The sequence below is a fragment of the Pieris rapae genome, chromosome 8 (assembly GCF_905147795.1).
Source record: "Pieris rapae chromosome 8, ilPieRapa1.1, whole genome shotgun sequence".
Classification (NCBI taxonomy): Eukaryota; Metazoa; Arthropoda; class Insecta; order Lepidoptera; family Pieridae; genus Pieris; species Pieris rapae.
Window position 1 is genome coordinate 3291810 of NC_059516.1, and position 24268 is coordinate 3316077.

General features: G+C 32.6%; 1 protein-coding gene across 2 annotated transcripts in view; it reads right to left on the minus strand.

The window, feature by feature from the left end:
• Window positions 1–24268, minus strand: part of LOC110999031 — a 139492-nt gene that overhangs the window by 31718 nt on the left and 83506 nt on the right. The window contains exons 1-2 of one of the 2 annotated variants that reach the window (XM_022267906.2): window positions 8116–8211; window positions 7753–7954 (exon numbers count right to left, since the gene is read on the minus strand). In XM_022267906.2, coding sequence (XP_022123598.2) covers window positions 7753–7797 — 45 coding nt within the window. In that variant the 5' untranslated portion in view covers window positions 7798–7954; window positions 8116–8211. Of the gene's footprint in view, window positions 1–7752; window positions 7955–8115; window positions 8212–24268 lie in introns of those variants that run through there. The other variant, XM_045629159.1, reaches the window with a different exon arrangement.

A 24268-nucleotide genomic window follows, 5' to 3' on the forward strand; every position in this document is an offset into this window, starting at 1 on the left:
GATTTGCCATACCCTTTCCGAGAATTGAATCAAAAACCATCGTTTATACGTATATTAAATATGAATGCTACGGTCTTAAATAAAGTTCACTATCTACTTCGAATACGTAAATTTAAATGCTAAAAGCCTAATAAATACAAAGTGAAAATTAACTTCCTTTCTCTTTATGGTTGAGATAAGACGAAAACGAAAATTAAGGAAACCACATTAAGTTTAACCTTATCTTGAAAATATCGTTATATCACCACCGTAAATTCGATATATAACTTACTAAAATATATATTGCGCTGACGCAAGAGGCATTCGAAACTATAGGACGCCACTCGTCGAATTTGCACTGTTTTGACTTGATCCAATATTATTTAAGTACAAGCTATAATGAACATGGCTTATGTATATATACATATGTTTATGAACTTTGGTTTATAGTTATGTGAATGTGGTAAATCACAGAATAGTTTTTATTGAATTTTTTACTTATGTAACTTTAATGATGTTGTGGTTTATGACATTGTCCTTTGAATAATTGTAATGTAGAGGGAGGGTAAAACTTCTGTTTCTTGCTCGTTCTTCTCAGAACAAGGCCTCCTGGTAGTTTTGCGAACGGATGGCATAGTCTTGCTCTTTCGCAATTTTGTAAACGTTTTTGACATTCATAAGCATGCCCTAAGACTTATCTGAACTGAATATACGAATTTTGATTATGATTTTGATATGCGTGAGTAAAATAAGTCTATAGTAACACCTAACATACAATACTAATGTGATAGATTCGTTTTGATTTGTTTGATTATATTATTAAATCTAAAAAGCATCTTGATTAGCCTGATTTGTTATGTCGACCTTCGGTTGTGGGTTAATGTTTAATTAATACAGCAAAGAGTGGAAGATTAAATATTTTTTATAGAATAGGGGGCAAACGGGCAAGAGGCTCACCTGATGTTAAGTGATACCGCCGCCCATGGACAATCTCGATGCTATATGGCTCGCATTAATACTTACTTACATACTAATTAGTGCTTGTATCTTATCATTAATAAATTTCAAAGGAATAAATATACCATAAAAAACAGTTAATAAATTTGTCGATTCATAATCAAATAAAATATTGCTTCTTTACAATGAAATATTTATATTTATTCCGAAATCCAGGAACCTCTTAAATTTCTTACTTAGCTCCTGTAATCCATACAAATCTAAGGAACATAATTTAATTTTACACATCAAAGTATCGCGTGACTTGAATCTTGCGAAAATATCTCAGAATATACGACTTACATTTACTAAGGTAATTTCTGAACGGAAGTTAAGACAAAAGTAAATGATATGTAAGAGATTTTGCGAGATTACTTAGCTTTGATTTGATTCATTTATCAAGAAAATCATGAATATATTAATAATAAATTAATATATTTTGTTGATTTTCATAAGTTTTGAAGTAAAACATCGTGGATGAACTATTTAATGCTCGGCTATAACTTATGCATTAACATAGTTGTAGAAGTACGAAATTTTTAAAATCAAAAGTTTTAAATTTATGAAGCGTCCTTATATTTAAATAAGCACACAACACAGAATTGTTGATGCTTCTTATCTACAAAAAAGAAGCAGTGTTGGAGCATCTTTAGTAAATCCCTGAAGACATGCGGTCGAATCACGGCTAACACTAATTTAATTTTCTTCAGGATACCGGCATCTCTCAATTCCACATAACAACGACATGCGTCAAACCTAGAATACTGAGACCAAAAAGCATATAGGGTTGTAGCCGCAGAATTATTATTTTATATAAATTTAAAAAAAATGTCACGTAAAACTTTCCCATTGGTAAGGTCACGCTCTAGTTTTTGACATAATTCCTGGTTTGAAACATATGATATTGCAGCGCCTGTCATAAATATAATTTAGTGGAAATATGATAGATGACGTGGAAACAACGTGGAACTGATCTGACTCGTATTTATGTGCTTATATATGTAAATGTACATATACACAGTGTTCGCAATGGAATTTAGGTCGATTTGTGTATTACACATAAGTTTTAGATGACTGGGTTTTCATTAACCAACTATAAATTGTAGTTGGCAATTTGAAGTTTGAAGGAATATGTCATAATGTTAAGAGATATTAATAGCCGTTCATTTGTTTTTTCATACTAAAAATGTCTTATAAGTAGAATACAAGAAAGGATCTCTTTTTCTTAATGGAGACTGTAAGAAGTGTTCTTATTAATATATTAGTTGAGGCTTTAATTACTTATTTCATTTAGTTTAGATCGTTATGTTCTGTATTAAATGTATTAATGAACATATCTTACGGACCAACTTGACCCACATAAAACTCGTTTTAATTACTATCATTGCATAAAGTAATATTGATAGCGGATAAATATCTCAACTTAAAAAAAACGCAAAATATATTCCTCATTTGCTACGTAATGTCTCCTCCAGGGATTGCAAGCCATTCTTATTCAAATAAGTGAAGATTCACCACGGAGCCATGACTCGTCGTCTAGCGGTTGCAAGCCTTTTGCGACATTTTAACCTAATTCCTTATTGCATTTTACATAAACTAACTGGCACTAAATTTTAATACTTCGTAAAGTTCTTGTTAAATATATTTATTTTGTATTAATTATAGGACCTAAGTGACCGAGCTTAACTCGGTATAATTTTTTTATAAATCGTGTTTTTTGGAAATTTTATTTAAGTACGAATTACATACTAATAAAATTATGAATTATGAAAATAATTATCGAATAAAGATAATTATATTCATATTTAAGTTTTTATTTGACTGACATCTTTAAACGAGCAATTCTATGTTTAAGTTGATAAAACACAAATAAAATGACATTTTCTAAAAATGATTCTAAATATTTTAATAGCTAAATCGATTTATCGCTCCCGAAACCCTCCGTATACTAAATTTCATGAAAATCGTTGGAGCCGATTCCGAGATTCCAATTATATATATACAAGAATTGCTCGTTTAAAGATATAAGATTTATACACATTTATATGAGAATTTTAAGCAAATGTATTAATTGCTTATAAAATCGGACAATTATAGACGACAGCATTGTTGCTATGGCCCACTGGGAAGACTCAGGACTCAAAGTAATTACCGCCCTTCACAGACTATCACAAGATCTATGCAATCAGGTTTTGCAGGTGCGTTTGAGTTGAATACCATTATGTATGTAGAATATTTATTTATTGTAAATTAAATCGTTTTCTTTTTGGTGGTGGTGTACGTATTTTTCGTAGTCATCTTGCTGTTCAACATCAAAAATAAAGTCTAAAACTATAGCTGTCGTTAAATAGGATTATATATTATAGGATAGAATTTAATGTAAAAATATCTACCTAATTCTCTAAGCGTCTGATTTCTGCATTTGTTTTTCCTAATAAGCGTAGATGATCACACACGCCTTCGATGTTTTGGGTCATAGACATGCCGATTTTCTCACGATGTTTTCCTCCATATAGCGAGCGACTGTTTATTGTGCACATGGAAAGTCCATTTGTGGGTTTGAACCTTAGGGATGAAGGTCAAACGCAGAAACACTGCTACGACAATTACTTTTTTTATTTTAAATTAAGAATAATACAACACATAATGTCAAAATGTAGACAACAGCATACAATTTCCATAAACACTTATCGCTTTAACAAATATCACCTGGCGACATTTATTTAGCTTTGTATTCATCGTTTTAGTGAATTTCATCACAGTACCGTGTCAATAGCTTGACGCCTTTCTCTTTTTTATACCTATGCTATTCAGACGCGAATTTCACTCGTTTCATTTCGTAAAACAAAAGGAACAATACTGTATCTACTAGTTGCCTTTTTCAACTCGTGACTTCAAGACTATGTTAATTAGGGCTGGGTTTTAAGATTTCGCTATAACCTTGAGTATTGTTAATTGTAATGGAGTATGACCTTGACGAATTCATTTTAAACAATAGGTAAAATCAAATAGCTATGTATATATAAGTTAATACAAATAGTATCTGTTATTTTTAATATGGCAACTTTGTCTCTGGATGTTATCCTAGTCATGTATGGACTGTGGATAAACTAATATTTATAAGTGTGAATTATAATATGAGGGCTTTTTCTTTAGATATTTTATCAAGCTATCGTAAAAATATTAAACACACTTTTGTATGAAACACTTTATTGATCTGATGTATCTGGATATAAAATACATACATTTTTAAATAAAATTGGCTTTATACTATAAATTGTTTGAAGAATAATGAAGAGTTACTGCTTATTTCGTTAAGATAGTATTAAAGCTTTTTTCATAATATTGTTTATACAATAAGACAGACAAAATCCACAAACAGTCGGAGAGGGAAATTTACATTAGGCTGGTTTAATGTCGTAAAGCAATCTCATTCTTAGTGTGAAGCCGGTTAAAGTCGACCAGACAACAACGACCTACCGAATAAGACCCTTTCTCTAATTGGCTTGAAGGGAAAGGGGTCACATGAAAATGGCCATACGTGGTATCACAATGATAAATTTGCCGCATATCTCGAATGTCGCGCACAACCTTGACATTAGCAATTTCATAAGAGAAAATACGTAACTTAACCAAAATATGTACGTACTATGGCAATTAACATCGTGGCATGTCTTAATTATTTAGGTATTTAGTTCAACGCGAGAACTATTTCATAATAGGTAAATTTATTATTGCCTCAGATATGACAAATTGAGTTGGCAATTTGCGAAAAAATATGTCACAAATTGACGCGGATTATTTCAATATCAAGTACCTACTACTTTAATAAGTTTTATTTACTTTATTTGGTTTATATTGATTATGAAATATGAGTGTTAAGAGCGAAGAGATTGCATTCTTTCCGTCGTCAAAAATGGATTGTCTTCGTAGGGTTTGGTTATTGGAATGCAGATAAGAGATCGATCGACTGTCACGGTCTGATCACACATTGTTTTCAATCTGAGATTGTGGATACATTATTGGGTTGGGGCGTAAGTCAAATCGGTTCGGAAATATTTAAGTCTGACTTTAAAAGCGCTAAGTTATGGAACGACAGACGTCCAGGTGATAAAACTGTTTAATTTATTAATTGATTACTTTCAACTATAACAACAAGAATGAAGATGTTCGTATTTTATGAAATATCTAAAGGACTTTATGAAGGGGATTTTCAAACTAACTTATATCGTCACAATAAAAATAAAGTGAACAATATAACCCAAATAAAACTGTAACGGCCCAAGAGGAAATTCGGACATGTAGCCATGTCGTTTCCAAAGATATTAAAATCGAGCTGAATTTTTTTCATTAGAAAGGTATTTTTCTCGTCGTACAGCTTTTATCAGCTTAACAGTTAGTAACTGTATTTTACATAACGTAATACAGATAATAATTAACCTCATATTTTTTTACATAATAAAAATATTTCGGTGGATATATAATCTAGTTTCTCAACTTCATTATGAATCCAATAAACAAAAGGCCGGCTACGGCTACGAGACCTCTGGCTCTGAGTGACCATAAGCTCAAACATTAAGATCAAATGAGGCTCCTGCCCGTTTGCCCCCTGTTCCATAAAAAAGGATATTAGCGAATACTTTTTGATCTCGTTTCATACAAAATAAATTTGTCAAGACAACTAAGGCGTTGATGTTTATACATTTTAGCAACAATTTAGTTAATATATTATTGTTTAATTCAGTTTATAATTTAAAATACAATGCTAATGTTTAAACAATAAAGCATGCAAATATCTTTGAGAACAAAAAAAGTAAATTGCTGTCGTAAATTAGATAACGCTGCCCTATCGAAGCGAATAATCAAATTATTTATACCGTTTTATCGAAGAATCGAATTCTGTTATGCCTTCATTTAAGAAGTATTGTTCAAGGACATTTTTTTAGAATTTTATTGTGTTATTCGGAAAACCCTTAAAATTTACTTAGTTGTTTTGCTATAACTGAAACAGCGAGCTGTCTCTTTTCATCACAGCTTAAACAGAAAGACAGAAAGAGACAAATAATTTAGTTTATGCATATAATATTTAATTGGAATAAAATAAGGTTCCATTTACTTCAATAACTTCATTCCTCAAGGCTGTGTCAAAGATTTGTCAGAAAAATATCAGATGTAATAAAGAAACAAGTTTTACCCGAAAACGTAGGTTAATCTTCGTTCAATTGACATTTTTTATATATATAAAGCCGTCCACTAAAACCTGATACTTAAAAAACATTCCAAGCTAAATGATAAATAACAACAATATTTTACGAGTAATAAAACGAAATAAGATTTCTTCGGAATGTGATGGGACGATAAAATGAATTAGAGAAATCGTATGGAGCGAGTATATTTGCTGACCTTGACATTTCGAACAGGTTTTAAACGTGTTTAATTGATTGGCCTTTTCACTTTAAATGTTTTCAAGGAACATAAAGGTTAAAGCTATACCGTTATGATGGATCCGAGACACATTAATTAATACGCAAATAACATACTTCAAAGTAGAGACAGTATGCCATATCCTTAATACTTATTGCGTCATTTTAACGTTCATTTAAAACGCTCATTGTAACGTTAACAAATAGTTGTTATACAATTAAATTATATTAAATATTGTTCGAGCATTCTTGCGGATTATTTTAAAGAAATTACAAAAGTTTGTTTTAGTCTGGTCACGCATCATCGAACGATATCTCGATTACAGTTAATTACAACAGATTAAAAAGCTAAAAGCTAAACTTATTAGCTTAGCTCATTGCTTACACACTGTAAAATTACAATTCTGTTTTTGAATTCAAAATATTCGAATCTTTGTATTACATTTAAAAATAATTTGTGACATTATAAAGTTCTTTTTTAATGTCAAAATATTCGAATCTTCGTATTAATTGCCTTAAAAAAGTTTCTATGACAATAAAAATAGTTCTATTTTTAAATTTAAAATATTCGAACATTGCGTTTAAAAAGTTTTAATGACTTTGAAACGTAAATGATACTTTTTATTTTTATTTCTTGTTAATTAGAAATTGTCGGATTAACATAGCAGGTGTTAGGCAGGTTTATAAGGTCTTTTAAGGAATGTTTCCGGTAAATAAGGCCATGTTGCCGCAGCAAGCTACTGGCCACCCTTTCACTTCTCATAGAGATCGCAAATATTAGAAATCAGGAACTTGAAATCCTACATTATTATGGAAAGTTCCATGTCAGCCAAGACTATTTTACTTAATATGTAAATTTTTTTATATCAAGATTTTAATACTTGTATGCAATAACTTTTTTATTTTCATATTTACCATAGGTATAATAGAATGTTATTACTTACAACGTTTCGAAATGTATTAATTTTATTATTATATTTGAAGCTGCAGACAAAATATAGTTTTACTTACATAGTCTAGATTTATTTCATAGAACAAGTTGGGAAAAAGGGCAAAGGCCTGATCTTAAATGATATTGACTCGCCACACCCACACTAACAGAAGACTCGCAAGTGCGTTGCCGGCCGGTTTAGAAAATTGATTGAATAGCGAATTGGTTAGGTACCTTTTTTGTTATTAAATATTATTTTATTAATAATGAATATATGTCGGTTAAGAATATTAATATTTGTAATACACAAAAAATTGCGATCCCAGAATGAAAAAAAATTACTTTACATTAAGTAAACTTAAATTACTTTGCTCAACTGCGAACGCAAACATTTCACGATAAAAAGTTAGCAGCAAAACCTACCTTATAGATCCCATCCACTAGCTTCGTTAGTTCCTCGGTCTCCATTTTTATAGTTTATCGAACTTCGGCAAAATTACAGTCACACTCGATACTTCATTTGTTTATCGCGCACAAACGATTTTAGCACCATTTACACAAAACACTTTCACTTAAAAGCAACTTTTCGGCACGGTCAATTTCCTAGCACCTTCGCGTTTGACATCTGAAACAAAGAGAAAATTATAACAAAACTATTATTCCATTTTTAAAAACAAAACTATTATTCCATTTTTAAAAACAAAACTATTATTCCATTTTTAAAAATCCGTGCCAACATTCTATTTTTAAAAGTTCGCATCGAAGTGAGCGGCAACTTTATTGTACCTTCCAAGTGTCGTGTGCTGCGTTCAGGTCGAGGTGACCGAATGAAGTCCGATCACTTTGCTCGATCTCGCGAAGCAAGTGTTTTGTAATACGCAGCAGTTAACCACTAACCTTGCTTGTACTGTTATCTGATACCTGCTTGTTTTGTGGATGGCCTATGTCCTGAGGTCAACGACACACATACCAAACTTTTGTCATTTACAATCAATTAACATTCTATTGAGGATTACTAGAGAAATCGCTTTCGCAAAATATTTGTTGGTTTTGTTAGCGAACGATTATTGAGTGAATATTTAATGACATTCCAATGCAAAGTTTTCTATTAATAATATCCGAAAGAACCATAACCGTTATTTATGATTTAAGTATTTTTTGTATCCGCGTTAATATTTTAAAAATTTAATCACATTAAAATATTACGTATTGAAATTCGTGAGTCGCAAGTTCGTGACATAAAGTATTATCGTTACGAAATTCATCAATGCCACTAAAGTAATTGGCAGTAAGCAACATTACGGAGCTTTGTGACTAGCGCTTTTGCAAGATAATCGAATACAATAGATTAGACACTTTCATTTTTAACGCCCACTTGTCGCCTACCACTATCCGTATTAGATAAAATAAGATATTTTATTCGTTTTCTATCCTGTGGGACTAAATAATATTGGTCTGTCGCTGAAACACATTATACATTTTGTTTTAATCATTTCATAGGCAAGTAGGTAACTAGTGTCTACCTAAAATATTAAAATTTGGGTTGATGACAATCCGGTTTACCCGCGATGTTTACCTTAGCGGAATTGGTATGTATTTAATAATTAACATCTAAATAACAATTGCATATTTACGAACATAGAATGTAAAGAAACTTGTGTTTAGAGTCGTTCGGTTAAACACTGCTCTTGCTATGGGACGGAATAATTAATAATTTAATAATTATTACGTCAAGCATTCAATTTCGTTTAATTAATAACAAATCTCGCAATATTAGAATAAAAATTACGTCCATCAATGTCCTCAATTACCTTCGTCACCTTGTGTGTTACAATTATTGTTTAGTCATAATAAATAGTATATATAATTTGAATTTATTACAATTACAAATGGCTGTCTAGGTGTATATTTAAAAGCTATTGCATTCATACATTGCGCGTAATTATTCAGGTCACGGTAGAATATCAAGGATCATCTAGCAAAGGGATTATACTTTCAAAGCCAATAAGCATAAATATACAAATTGTATACGTATAACATACATTCCTACAATTTAATTATGACCGTATCTGAAATAATAACAAATTGGACGTAATTTTAGATCGTATGTTAATAAATAATACGTTTATTTGATATGTTCTATCTCTTACCATATCTGACCCAAGTTAATGTTTGTGTCTAAGATATGTTTACTCAGGATGGTTTTCTCACCAACTGTGTATTTCAAAGGTAATATAAAAATCCTGCGCTCCACTGTTAGTACAGCACATAACCATATCGCTTTTTTTTTTTTTTTTTTTTAATGAGGTGGAAATGCATCAACCATCTTATGCCATATAACTGACATTGCTCAATTAATTGTTAAGAAATAACCAACATTGTATGACAAGTGTAATGTCATTGATATAATTTTTCAGTACACTAACAAATTTGTCTAAATCGACCGTTTCAATAACAGACTCAGGCCCCTAAGCTATAAGATGTCTTCGGCAACTTTCTACGACTGACGTAATTTACATCGATAAATTATTACATTCGATGTCAAAACGCCTAAGTGGATGAATCGTGTTGGTGTAAAATTTGCATAATTACACAAGAGATGCACTCGCTTTATAATCATATGCATAGCTCGTCGCGACGCCAGACTTAGTTAAATACGAATATTAATTCTAACTAAAGTATTTATTAGTTCTAAACTTAAACCACTCAAAACATAAAACAGACTGGCAAGTTTTATCCAAATTAATAGTTGGCTATCAGAGCTATCTGTGTAAAATATCAATTAAGAGCTGGGACGGACGCAGAGCAGGCGGTAAATAATAAACGACTCAAATATAAGTCTGTCTCCAACTTCGACTTTGTTCCCTTTGGAGAATAGAGATTCTTAGGCCGTAAGGTTCAAGTTCACAGGCGTTTATTAAAGATTAAGTTGGCGCTTGGTAGATAGTATCGGCAACCCCAGAGCTGGTGATTTTCCTTGCTCAAGGAATAAGTATCCCAATATACCGAAGAAAAATTGCCAGCGGTACATTACCACAGGGACCAAACTTTTATATTGGTATTAATTTTCTTTTTATTATAAATACCTATGTAGATTAAGACATATATATTTTTGAACATGGGTTAAGTGATTTATTGGTGGATATATATTATCTAATGTAATTAGTATTTCTGTAGTACTAGAATAGTCATAATACATTTATGAATCGATCAATATCACAACAAATAAGTATTAAGACTTTTTTCTTGAGAAAAACTGCGAGTTCATTGCAAGATGGTTTAATAATAGCAACATTTATCTCACAGCGTTCATTTTAGGTTATATTTCTTTTTGCCAACTGTAACTGACACAAAAGAAGGATGATTCAAAGAAAAGTTGGGAACAGATGTCTCTAAAACAAAATTAAAAACAGTTGCAAAAATTTCACGCCAAGAAACTGCATAAAACACGTTGTGAAAGTAGATATATTAATTCTTTGGGAGCGTGCATCTGAGGTTTCGCCTGAAGGCATGCACGGTGCACACCCATAGGCGTATTTTCTTTAGTTTATGCAGATTTCCAACTTATGTGAGGGAAGTTATGGTGCATCGAACAGGTTTTGTTGCCAGGAATAATTTTATGGAAAGTTTCCACGATAACGAGTATCCACTACTACGACATTTTTAAAAGTATTGTATTAATCATTCGTTATTTAATGTGTAGTTTTGAATTGCAGGCGAACAAAATGATTTTTTATAAAACCAAAATAAATAATATCTTCTTCATTCTGTAAGCGACGTACAACTACCCGTTATACATAAATAGGTTATATTTTATAACTACGAGTTTTTGATTAAAATATTATAACTTAAGATAATTTTAGTAGTAGTATTTTTATGAGAGTAAAATAAAAATATATATGAATGTGAATATACCTAACACACCTTTTACATATATAGTATAGTATACATTAATAAAATTTCCATATCATACAAAGTACTAAAGCTACGGTTTTAAACTATCTAAAATATATGACAGTTTATGTAAACATCAATATTACAAAAAATTAAAATACAAGATAAAAATATACTATAAAAATTCCAGACATTTTTGTTAAGTAGAAGAAAAAAATACCAGCAAAATGTAAATATAAAAGTTTTCATGTAAGAATAGTAACATTTGGTATATATTATATAAGTTTAAAGAGGTTATTTATCAAAAATGTCACTTACATGAGAATAATACTTAAGTAACATTAACTATAATACTTAATTAACATTACATATTGTTGTTCTTAAAATAATCACAATACAAAGACAGCCGTACATGCAATAAACTTTTAAGTAACCAATGAAATATGAATTAATTTAAAAGTAATTTATACACATTCACTTAGCTTTAATTTAAATGAATTGAAAGTAACATTTTTTTATATTTGTGGGTAAATATTATTCCAAATAAAAAGAGAGATAAACAAAATAAGTTTTGGAAGTAAATAAATGTGCGCTTAGGTCGTATGTTTAAACTTCTTTAGCCAAGAGTAAACTTCTAAGTGATCGGAGGTGCAGTCTTCAGTACAGAACAATTGGGATTCCAGATAGTTTCCGATTCCTTTACAAAGCGGAAATCACAGGCTTCTGAGCTCCGATACACGCCATATTAAATTTTCAAACATAAGCCGCTCACTACGGACTTGCAAAGTTTCTTATGTAACTCCGCGAACTCTCAATTGTCTTTTGAATCGGCAATATTTGATTTTCATATACAGTGTAGTAGCGTGCCAAGACGGGAATAGTATTTCACTGAGAGTTAGCACATAACGTTGGAGCTTGGGGCCAACGGCGGCATGTTCTGCTGACGAACCGTGTTATCGCGAATACGATATATTATGCATTGCGAGTGAATATTCATGCAACTATTCCTTCGCTGTAGAACTGCACTTCAGACAAAACGAATTTGCTCTGTCGATTCAGGTGTTTCGCGATCTTCGTCTGTTCCTATATACAATATAAATTCTTGCGAATGAAGTATATTATGACATAAACGCCAATCCCTGAAACAACAGAACTTCGTCGCAAGAATTAACAATTTGTTTAACTAATATTGGCGTAACATTCAGGGCCAACAATTCAATTTGAAAGGCAAATAGTTTCATAGACAAGCCATTTGCAAACACAAAGTAAACTGCATACATGAATGAGGATCGTCAGACGGCGGGCTCAGTCCGTCAGACACAAATGTGGACCTACCGCTAATGAGATTCCGAAAAGCTCCTGGGAAATAACTTGCAGTGCTGTCACTCGCGTACGATCCGTCAATGGCATACAGTAAACGTACAACAGTTGATGTTATGGAAAAGGAGGACAAGGCAGTCGATTTAAATAATTAATACTCGGCGATTGTTAGTTAATAGTGGTCTCTTGAGATAATATATATGCGTGTGTATGACTCTAGTGCTCCATGATATTTAACTCTGATGTCTTAGAATGCAATTTAGCTTTAACTCGTACGATGAAGAAAACATCGTTGTTTGGAACAGGTGGCAGTTCACTTAAGTCTATGTCAACGAAAACTTTTCAATAAAATGCGTCTGCCCCTATTAAAACATAAAAATAAAAGTATCATACAAAGTTCATTTGTAACGTTAACTTGTGTCTATCTACAGCTGCATTATCAATAATACAGTATACAACATAGTTTATTTTTAATGCATTTCAAATTTAAACAAATAAAAATTATTTTTTTAATAAAAGAAATATATTCAGTATTATAATAATCTTAAGTCATTTTTATTTTCAAACGTGTATTAAAGAATATTATTTTATATGAAATCCAGTAAACTTTTGTCTTTTAAATATATAAAAAGGAAAAGTATTATATTTAAAGTATTTCATAAAGTATTTGCAAAAAAAATCGTTTCATTCGTTCCTTTACTATGTTGGATGAGGAGTTATTTCAATTATTAATGGTCCTTGATTGATATTCACGAGGTAATTTCAATGGATTTCAATGAGATGACTTCATTTTTCCCCTTATCCAAAAGAAATTTATTACATTCATTTAAAAACACAAAATATAAATGTGACTTAATCCGATGAAAAGATTATGGATTTTATGTCGAAATCGAATCTTTATAACGTTTTTTAAAAGTCAATGCAAAAATTGTGTTTGATTAAATTGTATTGTCTATTTAATTAGCAATGTACTTTTTACGTCGTCCTACACAATTACTAAAAATTCTTTAAAACATTATTTACTTGCTATATTAATTTGTAGTCAGCAGTATCTAATCACAAATTCGTTTCATTTTATTGCTGACAAAAATAATATTTCCTAAACCGATTCGTAAACCAAGTGAAGTGGAATAATTTTCAGACGGTACAGGGATCAAGAATCATTATTGTACAGTGATTGGTGCAGTTTGGTTGAATTACAACCTGTCTGCTCACACCCAGGCTGCTCTTGACAACCTGCAAAATTGGATACCTCACGCTAGCCAAGTGCTCACTTCATGTGTGAAAATGTTTTCCAAACGATTTCATTTTGCATGCATTTTCTTTTATGTAATGTAAAAATTGTTGCTGAATTTTAACGTTAGAATATTGATATAGTTTAAGGGCCTGTTTCACAATGTCCGGATAAGTTCCAAATAAGCTATTTATTACTTATTCGTAGGATAAATAGTATTTTTGCGTTTCACGTTTCGTCATGAAATTCGAAGTATCTTATTTGGAACTTTTATCTTTCGAATAATTTATGTGTTGCATAGCTATTTGACACTTTATCCATACATTGTGAAACAGGCCCTTAGTGTCTAACAAATGACAGCGAATTATTTGATAAGAGCAATCTTCTGAACGATATCTGGCAAATTAATTTTTGCTCGGGTTTAAAAGTTACTTGATTAGTAACGTTAATAATCAATGAACATCTATTCCAGGGTTATCCTATTCAAGAATAAGAAGCAATATACGTATACGAACGTAAATTTATGTAGGACTATTTTTAATATAAACGTAACAAAACATCTCGTACCCTCAGCTGGGCAAGCAACAAACAATGAAGTGACGGACATATTTTCCTTTCACACGAGTAGATAGGTATTGAGGCATTTTATTTTCCATAAGATATTTTTCTCAGTTCTACATGAATAGCGCCGCCCGCCCTCCGCCCGCCTCGCCCGTGGAACTCCTATTGTGACATTTGCTTCTGTGACGGTAATCTACGCGGGCTCAACGGAGCTATTACAGCTATGACAACAAAGCTCCGCATTGTTCGGAAACCCCAACCCCCGTATACTTCAATACAAATCCATTCCTAAAAGACGGGAATAAAGCTGTCTTATCCTTGTGCTCTCTGATGTAGAGCCGAATAAAGTAAGGTAATTGCCTTTGATGCTAGTTTGAACCGGTTTATAAAAAGTTTATTTTTATGTTTATAATAAATCGTTGATTAGATCGGAAGGCTTTTGGTGTTTAATTTTGCTGTAAGGTTCAGCTGTCATCCGAACGAACTTGCTCGCCAACTCACCATTAGACAGTATGTGAGTCGACTAAAACGTCATCATATTCTAGAGCTAGAAGACCGGAGTAGATGCTTCCAATGGGAAGTCACTCCACATGATAGCACCACAGAAAAAATTCGCTCATAGCCTTAGGGCTGATTGCAACCGCAGAAAAAAAAATTCTGTAAGAAAAATTTACCAGATTTTCTCCCACAGGGGAAAGCATGGGCAGGAGGCTCATCTGACGTTAAGAGATTCCGCTGCCCATCCACACATCACAACGCGCCGACAAAATCATTAAACTGCTTATTTTGGGAGCTGGATCAAGATTGATGCACATTAAATCACGCTCGCTGATACTTTTATTACAGTCAAATGACTTATATAGACATATCTGACCTGCTTTTAAAAATGTTCACAATTCGGTTGATAACGTATAAGAAACGTGTGAAACAGGTAAGTTTTTGCGAGACACACCCTTGATTCAAGTTTGAGCTTTCAAATTAGTGTCGCTTGAATAATGCAAGGACAAGTTGCAGACTACGCTTGCAACATAATGCATGACCTAGGCGCACTAAGATAATGAATAAGTCTACTAAGGGCTCCCATATAGTCTGTTATTATGTCATTAAATTAGGCCTAGGCGTATATGTGTAGACAATTCCTAATTAGATTCAATAAAATTTGGTAAAAGCGAACTTAAAACAATTTAGATACTTTGGAATATTATTAGTATTTTTTCCTCTCTTTTGAGTTTTAGAACTAATTCTTAGTGTTCGCTAGTATAAAATGCATATAGCCTTAAATTTTTTAACCAGACACCCCTCGATGTGATACGATTGCTCAATTGGCGAGAAATTGCGACGGGAGTAAGCTGGCGGAAAATTGGCGATATCGTTAATATTCACCCGAAACCGGTGGTTCACGTGGCGACTACAAATAACGAGAAGACAGCTCCATAGATTTATGTTCTGTCGCTTTAAGTGATATATAGGCCTCAGGCGCCCTGAGCTATCGACGAATCTAATATCGTCGAGTGATGAGCCAGCGTTCAATTCATCTCTGAAATCCTTACGTTACTTTAATATCATAACATTGTAATGAGATACTTTGATTATCTTATACAGATACTTACTGACTCGTACTCGTATCGCCTGTCATGATAGTTACGAAAATCATGAACATTTTGTTTTGAAGTTTTTTTATTAATTTTGTGACAAAAACATCAAATCACCTTAAGAATCGATCCAGCCCTTCCTCAGTTATAGATATTCGAACAAACTTGTCACTATATTTGTAAATAAGAAACATCCTAAATTTATATTAATAAGTAAACCATGTATCATTTCCATTTTGTTGTATATTGTATGAAAAGCAACATCAACACAAACTCATACCAAATATTGTAAAAGTTTCTAAATGTTTCATTGATATCCTATAACTTTATTATAGTTCGTACCAAAGTTATAGCGTCTAGAAAATTGAAAAGTTATTGAAGGTAAAAAAAATCATCAAAGTTTAAAGTATCGAAAGTTTGAAGTCACCGATAACTAACTAAACGACACTTAACTCCAAGTTTCTCTTCGTGAGTTAAAAATAGCTTGAAGTTGGATGTTTAGGTCTGAACCGTTGTATTTAACGCTATTGATACACTGATGTACGTTTCAAAACAAAATAATATTTCCAGGCGTTTTAACAAAATTCAACGATTTGGTTTATATGTCGCAGACAGATATATTAATTAGCCGTTCAATTCCAGGCGTCCAGGCCTAACCGTTTAACTAGGGGCCTGAAAGATGTCCAGCGAGTTGATCAAACAGCAAGGTAAATTACTTGGATTTATAACGTTTCATTACTTGCCTAGCTTGTTGACTATTAATTTAAATTGAATTCCACTTTTTGCCAATCTCAAACTCAAAACGAAACTCTTCAAACTGTCAATATGACGTCGGCAAACCACAACTTTGGTGGTGTTTTCCAAAGTTTCATGAAAAACAACAAGTATAGTGAGTAGGAAGAGTATAGTGACAATAAACTCCATTGGTGTACCGAGATTGAGAATGGCATGCATGTAGGTATACAACTTGATTGGCTTTAGATTATGCGAGTATATACAGTTGACAGAACAGAACTTATTTGTTTAACTACAGTTGTAACTGCGTAATTTTTTTTTATAGAACAGGGGGCAAACGGCAGGAGGCTCACCAGATGTTAAGTGATACCGCCGCCCATGGACACTCTCAATGCCAGATGGCTCGCGAGTGCGTTGCCGGCCTTTTAAGAATTGGTACGCTCTTTTCTCGAAGGACCCTAAGTCGAATTGGTTCGGAAATACTTCAGTCGGCAGCGAAGTATTTTATATGAGTTCGGATAAATTAATGTTGGATATTGGATACTACAATATCGTAAGTTTTCCGAAGTTAAGCTGGTGGTGTTGAAATGTGACAACGTATTCTGATCATGTATGAGCCTCGTTAAAAGGCGCAGAGTGTTCCTGAAGGGGAAGAGGGCTTACAGTTTCGTGTTAAAAGGGCGGGAATAAAGACAATTTATACAAGCTTCTACCTTTTACTTTTTAGGTAATTTATATTAAATTGAACAGGCCCAAATATTTCTATTGCAAAAATTGTTATACGGTACGTATTAGAAATATTGGTTACTCGCAACCGCCTAAGTTACTTAGTAATTTCCTTAACTAATGTAGTGTACCTACTGTAACGAGTCTAAAGTAATAATGCTATATTTTATTAAATTACTTCTTTTGTCGCATTGGAAAAAATCAGGAGAGTAAATTTTTACACACGCGTACATCGTCACCAACAACCGAACCGCTGAAGTTAGCTATAATCAACATTTAAGTTTTTTATAAATAAATTGTATTTAACTCGATAATGCGTTTGAAGAAAACACTTTTTTACCGGATTAAAGCTATGTGTTATTTAAAATTATGTTAAATAATTAATAGTGCGGTAAAAAGTGTTTTCTTTAAATGTGTAAAAGCTATGTTAATAAAAGACAATACTAGATAATGCGTAACAATACAACTTTCAATGTATTACATACCTTTGTTCTGTTGTTAGTGTCGTTTTTTCTACAAACGTAGAATATTTTTTTTGTAAAGATTTTGACCATGTTACTTAAAAAAAACGCAAAATCAATGATATTTCAATACCCTTTAAAATATTCAAGCTGAAGTTGCTTCACGGCCTGTTTGACGGGTGCGATTATTCTTGCACCCAAAGTGCTGATAACCCTACAATTTTATGTAATGGCTGACTATTTGCGACCTTAACGACCTGAATGTGATGTTTCTATTATTATTATAGCAACTATTACAAGATCGAAGTGCTAATTCTATAGGCATACGTGCCATTAAGTAACATATACTTTAATATTATTTATTTACACACTAACAGCTTATACTTATACATATTATAATACAAAATACTAAGACAATACAGAAAGCCGAAACAGATTACATAGATAAACAATTTATGTTAATAAAAACAAAAAACAAGCAAGTGCATTAAAAGACAAAGATACATTAAAAAAAAACAAAAGAATAAAATTAAAAAACTGAAATTTGACATTTAAAAGCAACAAATAATACTAAGAATTTAAAACTACAACTTAAAAAAATCAGAGTCTTCCCGCTTCTCCAAGTACTTCTTGACATATTATTTACAAAATGACACGTTCATTATGTGTAGTAGCTAAAAACGACGCAGCGTAGGTTGTACTAAAAGGAGGCAAAGACACGTTTTGCGTAGCGAAGTGAATGACTGTGACTTAGTTAACACACAACTCGTGCATTCCGTATTCGATTAGCGATGTTATCCTTCACCGTTTGAAGTGTTAAGTGTATAGAATTCATTAGTGCACAGGGATTCAAAATGTCACGACTAAGACTAAACTTTATAGCAATACCAATAATAATAACCCAGTGGCGCTGCAACACTATAGTATTCGTATATAAGTCTTTAAATAAGTTTTCTATGTCTCCATAGGATAACGTGGCCAGACCTCCCGTTTTGAATCGTACTTTCCCTTTTTCCAATTACGAATCTCGGTGTCCCCGAAATGAACTGTGGAACGCAAAAATGACCCGTTTTTAGAAACCGCGCAAAAACACGTGCCAAGAGTTTCATACTTATTTGAAATCGTTACCAGCCATATTAAAACAAATTTGTTCTTCTGATTTTTTTTATAGAACAGGGGGCAAACGGGCTAGAGGCTCACCTGATGTTTAGTGATACCGCCGCCTATGGACACCCTCAATGCCAGAGGGTTGCCGGCCTTTTAAGAATTGGTACGCTCTTTTCTTGAAGGACCCTAAGTCTAATTGGTTCGGAAATACTTCAGTGGTTAGCTGCTACCACAATGTGATCAACTAAATAAATATTTTCAACACTTATATTTTGTGACAATATAATAATTGGACACTTTACGGTAGGAGGAAGTACTAATTCCACAATGAGAGAAAAAATTCCCTTTGGTGCACACCCGTGATTTGAACAAACTATCTAATATCAGCACTGTGGCGAACTTAAGCCACTAGGCCGACACTGCTAATATTACACACAATACCGTATAAAATAAATTAAACAAAAAACAACTATTAACGCATTGGTGAATGATGTAACCATTATCATTAATTACGCAACTTATGGTGGAATGCATTAAATGTGGTGCAAATCATCGGAAGCTATAAATCCACTTTGGTTTCGGTGGACACTTTAATTCGTATGAATTTTCACGTTACCGCACATCAAACCTTACACTGGTTAATTTTTCTACAATATATATATTTATTTATTGATTTTTACGATTAAACGTAAGTCACCGAATCTAGCAAGAAATCAACGTTTATAATATATAAGATTGTTATAACAAGATGACAGTTCGGGTTGGCATATTTTTATTTACGCTCGACAAATAATTTTACTTAAGAAATATTTGATCGCGACTTGTAACACAATTATTGTTTTTCACTTTTGAATCCTTCACGTTAAACGCGACAAAAATATGAAGATAGTTACAAAAATAACAATTTAGAATTACATATTTAATTATTTACGTCATGCAAAACATTTATTAGAGACATTTTTTCTGTAATATATTGCCTAAGATAACCAAACTAGGAATTAATTTTACTTTTGTTAGCTAACTATTTTCGTTGAATTCGTTCGTACGCTCTGATTATTTTGTTTTTTGTAATTTCACTTTAAACCTATACAAAATAGAAATCATGTAATCAGCGTCTAATTAAATTATTTTTATTAGACGTTGAAGAAATAGTTGGTAAATTTTATTTTGTCTGTTACATACAATGTGGCTTTAATATATTGCGCCTAGATTAGCGTTTCTTATCTCTGTTATAGGATCAAAATTACTTTTAATTCCTATCTTATAATAAATTTTTATTCATGTCTTTGGTTACTTAATTCTCATGTAAGTGACATTTTTGTCTTTTTTGAGAAATAAAGTTAAAGACTTTTCTTTATTTTTTTATAGGACTGGGGGCAAACGGGCTGGAGGCTCACCTGATATTAAGTGATACCGCCGCCCATGGACATTCTCGATGCTAGAGGGCTCGCGAGTGCGTTTACTCATAACCTATCTTATATCCTAATTCCATATTCTAATTCGTATAGTATCTTACGATTTAATTCATAGAGAAAACACGATTTTAATTTAAAGTTTACGTTCTAAACTAGCATACGTTGTGCAAAGTCGAAACTCACGAGGCAAAATTTTACCATAACGTTCACTTTAGAAAAGGCAATTCAATAAAAGCAAAAAAAGTCGGAAACGCTAATACGAACGTATTAAAGCTACAATAAACAGCGGTTTGGGCGGTCAGTTAAGTCCATGTTGTTTTTGCCCCCGGCTCCTCTTGATTTATGCCGCGCCTGCCCGGAATATGATTACCCAGTAGGTGTCGGAAGTACCCCTAATGGATATAAACGTATTTAAGTAACAGCTCGTTTTTTATGTGCCATTGGTAGTTAAATAGGCATTACTTTTTCTTCAGCCTATCAAATTTGTAGTTTTAAAATCGTATATTTTAGATTCTAGAAATACCTGATAGTAATAAGTGTGAGGTGCATAGGGTACGGGAAGTTTCTTATTTTAGAGGCCAAGGCACTTTTTAATTCGAGAAGCCAGCATTTGTAGAGTGTTATATCGTATAGATAACTGCAAATTGTGTCGATTGCCAAATTCAATTTTTTAAATATTCTTAAAAGTTTTCATAATAAGGGAAAGTTCTCAAATCTCTTCTATATCTCAAACGCACATACTTTTGTCTTAGATTAGCGAAAATTGGAACCGCAAAATAGTTTGACCAAAGGGAAAGATTAAGCGTAAAGTTGTCTAAAAAAGTAAAGTCGCAGTACAAAATCAGCATTATAAAATATGTTTGCTAGGGATCAACTAGTTCAGTTCCATTCTTTTAAAAATGCGCTAAAGTTGTATTTTCATTTACTAATTGTTAGCATTTTTGTTAGGTCGTTAACAAACGTTGTTTGTTTTATTCAGTGTGATCTCGTTTGACCTCTCGTAGAGATTGGATGTTTTTGTTAAAATTGCAATATGTCACTGGACTGATTTTATACAGTTTCATATTTTGTGCGTCACGTAGAAAAAACCTATTTTTATTATACTCAAAATCGATCCTGGAAGTTCATTTAAAACTAAAAATAATGCATCTTTCTTAATCATGCTATATGTGTATAGTTCATGTTGATTTTTGTATAAGGTACAACATGAGCCAGTAGTTTTGATATATAAAAATCATTAATGCTATACAATGTTCTGGCTGAGTTGCTTGCTATATTGTTATAAGTTATTATTAAGGTATAAGATTTAGCCATATAAGTATATTTTTTTAATGTTTTTTTTATGTATGATAATTGGTGTGGGTATTATTTTGGCGCTCTATCGAATTAGTAGGTTAAGGTAGAATAATGTAGTGAAATAAATAAATAAATGCTTGTAGCACAGGCTTGATACTCTCACCTAGAAAAAAATTGGTCAAAAATAAAATGCATTGCTTTGATTTTTTCATTTGAAATACACCTTCAGCACTAGGTCCACGGATATCAGTAACAATTATTTAAACCTGCAAAATATATATTTGTTTATATTCATCTTGGCATTCCACAACACTGCGGTTTTTTAAGCACTTTCTACCACACACCATTTCTTTGTGAAACCATCTGCCAGAAGAGGTACTTCCAGACCGACACGACTGAGGTGCCTTCAAGAAGAGAGCCTTTTTCTGAAATGGCAGCAACACACCGGCTTGCAGAAAAATTGGGAGGCAGAAAATACTATAAAACTCCTTAAAGATCCAATTCACACCTACTCAGTGATCCGGCGAATCGATAAACGTCGCTTCATAAGCTGATGGAGATGAAAGCACTTACTAATTTTCTTCGAGTTTTCTCCCAGTAAAAGCGCACACGTGTTCCCAACTAAAAACTAAGTAATGAGAAACAGAGAAGTGCTTTCTAACGCCAATAACATATTGCGTTTTCTTTTCCGTAATGTTTCTGTATATTAATAAGCAGTATATATGTCACCAGAATATAACAAAATCCGCAAGTTAATAGTTTTTTAAACTTTTTTATGATTCTGAACGAGAGATAAAATGTATTATTTTACGCCAACATTTTCGCCAATTTATCAATTTGCGAGGTCTCGTGATATATAAAGTAACGGATATACATTCGTAAGATTCTCAACGGTTAGGTTAGGTTAGTGAATTATTCAACCAATCAAAGCGGACATGCCGTTCGGTTATCCCTTACTTATTACTTTACGCACGTGTTCGTAAAGTTTATAAATCTCCTAGGATATTTATAAACTTCCGGATTTTGTTATATTGCGGTAACATAAGTCCAGTAATCTTCTAATAGGGCAGAGGGTACATTATGTGAAGTGTCTTTTATAACAGGGAATCGAACTCATGTTTACCCTTCAAACCAAAGCTTCGCGATCGCAATGTATTGATAGTAATGTTGGCCTAGTGGTTTCAGTCACTCTAAACTCTGAGGTCGCGAGTTACAATCTCTTTCATCTGCGAATTTTATATTACGGTGAAGAAAAATATCGTGACGCATGCCTTAGACCAGTCGAGTCGAGAAATAGATACAGAATTATCAAACCATCATCTAGTACTCGTAGCACTACTGTTATTATTATCTATCTATATATACACTTGCAATGGTACCATTATAAAATACTAAACAACATTAACTTATCTTGAAAACGTCTGTCGACTTAACATCTCGCCTCTAAACCGCTTACAAAAATAGGTAATGTTTTCTTAAAGAAATATGAAAATTCACTTTACCGTCCAGCGAACTTTAGCTGTCTTGTCGTTTAGAGGTGCTAATGGAAACTAGCGAGTACGTGTAAAAGGATTTTAATGCCTTCAAAACACTAACTTTAACGTAACATTTTTATATTTAAAATATACATTTTAATGGAAATGAACATCGAATAAACCACAGTTGCAGTTTCGATGATTTCGATTATATTATCCCCAGTAATCCGATAGCCAATTAAAATTGAGGCTGATGCTCTTAATAAAATATCAATGTATTTACTTGATCGATATACGAATTAACGCTATTTATAAAAGAATAATGTTTGCGATCAGTCTTTGTTCTTATTAATGTGCATATTCTATTTTAAATGCAGCGCAAATTCCAATAGCCCTTAATCCGAGTTAAGCCGTGTAAAGACGTTGATGCGCAGATTAATAGCCCACTTACCGGAAAATTTATTTTTTACAAATAATGCATGATATTTTTAAAGGATCCTTCTTCTTGTAGTGCCTCTCCACTACTGGAGGTTGGCTGTCAGCTCGTTATACTTCTTCTCATTCTTTGCCAAGCGCATCAGCTGTTCTATTCTGGCCACTCCCGTCCTTTCTCTGATATTGCGGAGCTACGACTTCCTCGTGCCAGCGCGCCCATCATGATTAGAAGAAGTCGGTACCGTTTGTGTAGGCAGTTTTAGGGCGCCTGTCTTTGAGGTAGGAGTATACTTTCTTTTGTGAATAAATAATTATAAAAATATTATTTATTTTACGACAACTAATTTTAATCGCATTTTTATATATTATAAATTGTATGTAACCGCTATTAATAAACGCTTTCTCTGAAGCTTACTTTGTTACTGCACTTGTATGATATATACAAATACCACATGCTATTTATTAAAGCAAATACCCTAATAAATTGATAAAAAAACCCCTAAGAAAAGCATTCGATTTTCAAGTTCCATACCAACATTGTAGCTCAGACCTTGAATCATTCGTAATTCCTATTCATTCATTAAGCTCTTTATCGACGCATCGGTATCGAGCATTGTTTTAAACGGTGGTTGCTAATCGGATCGGACGCGGGAGACACGCACGCTCTGCGCAAATGCTAATACCATTA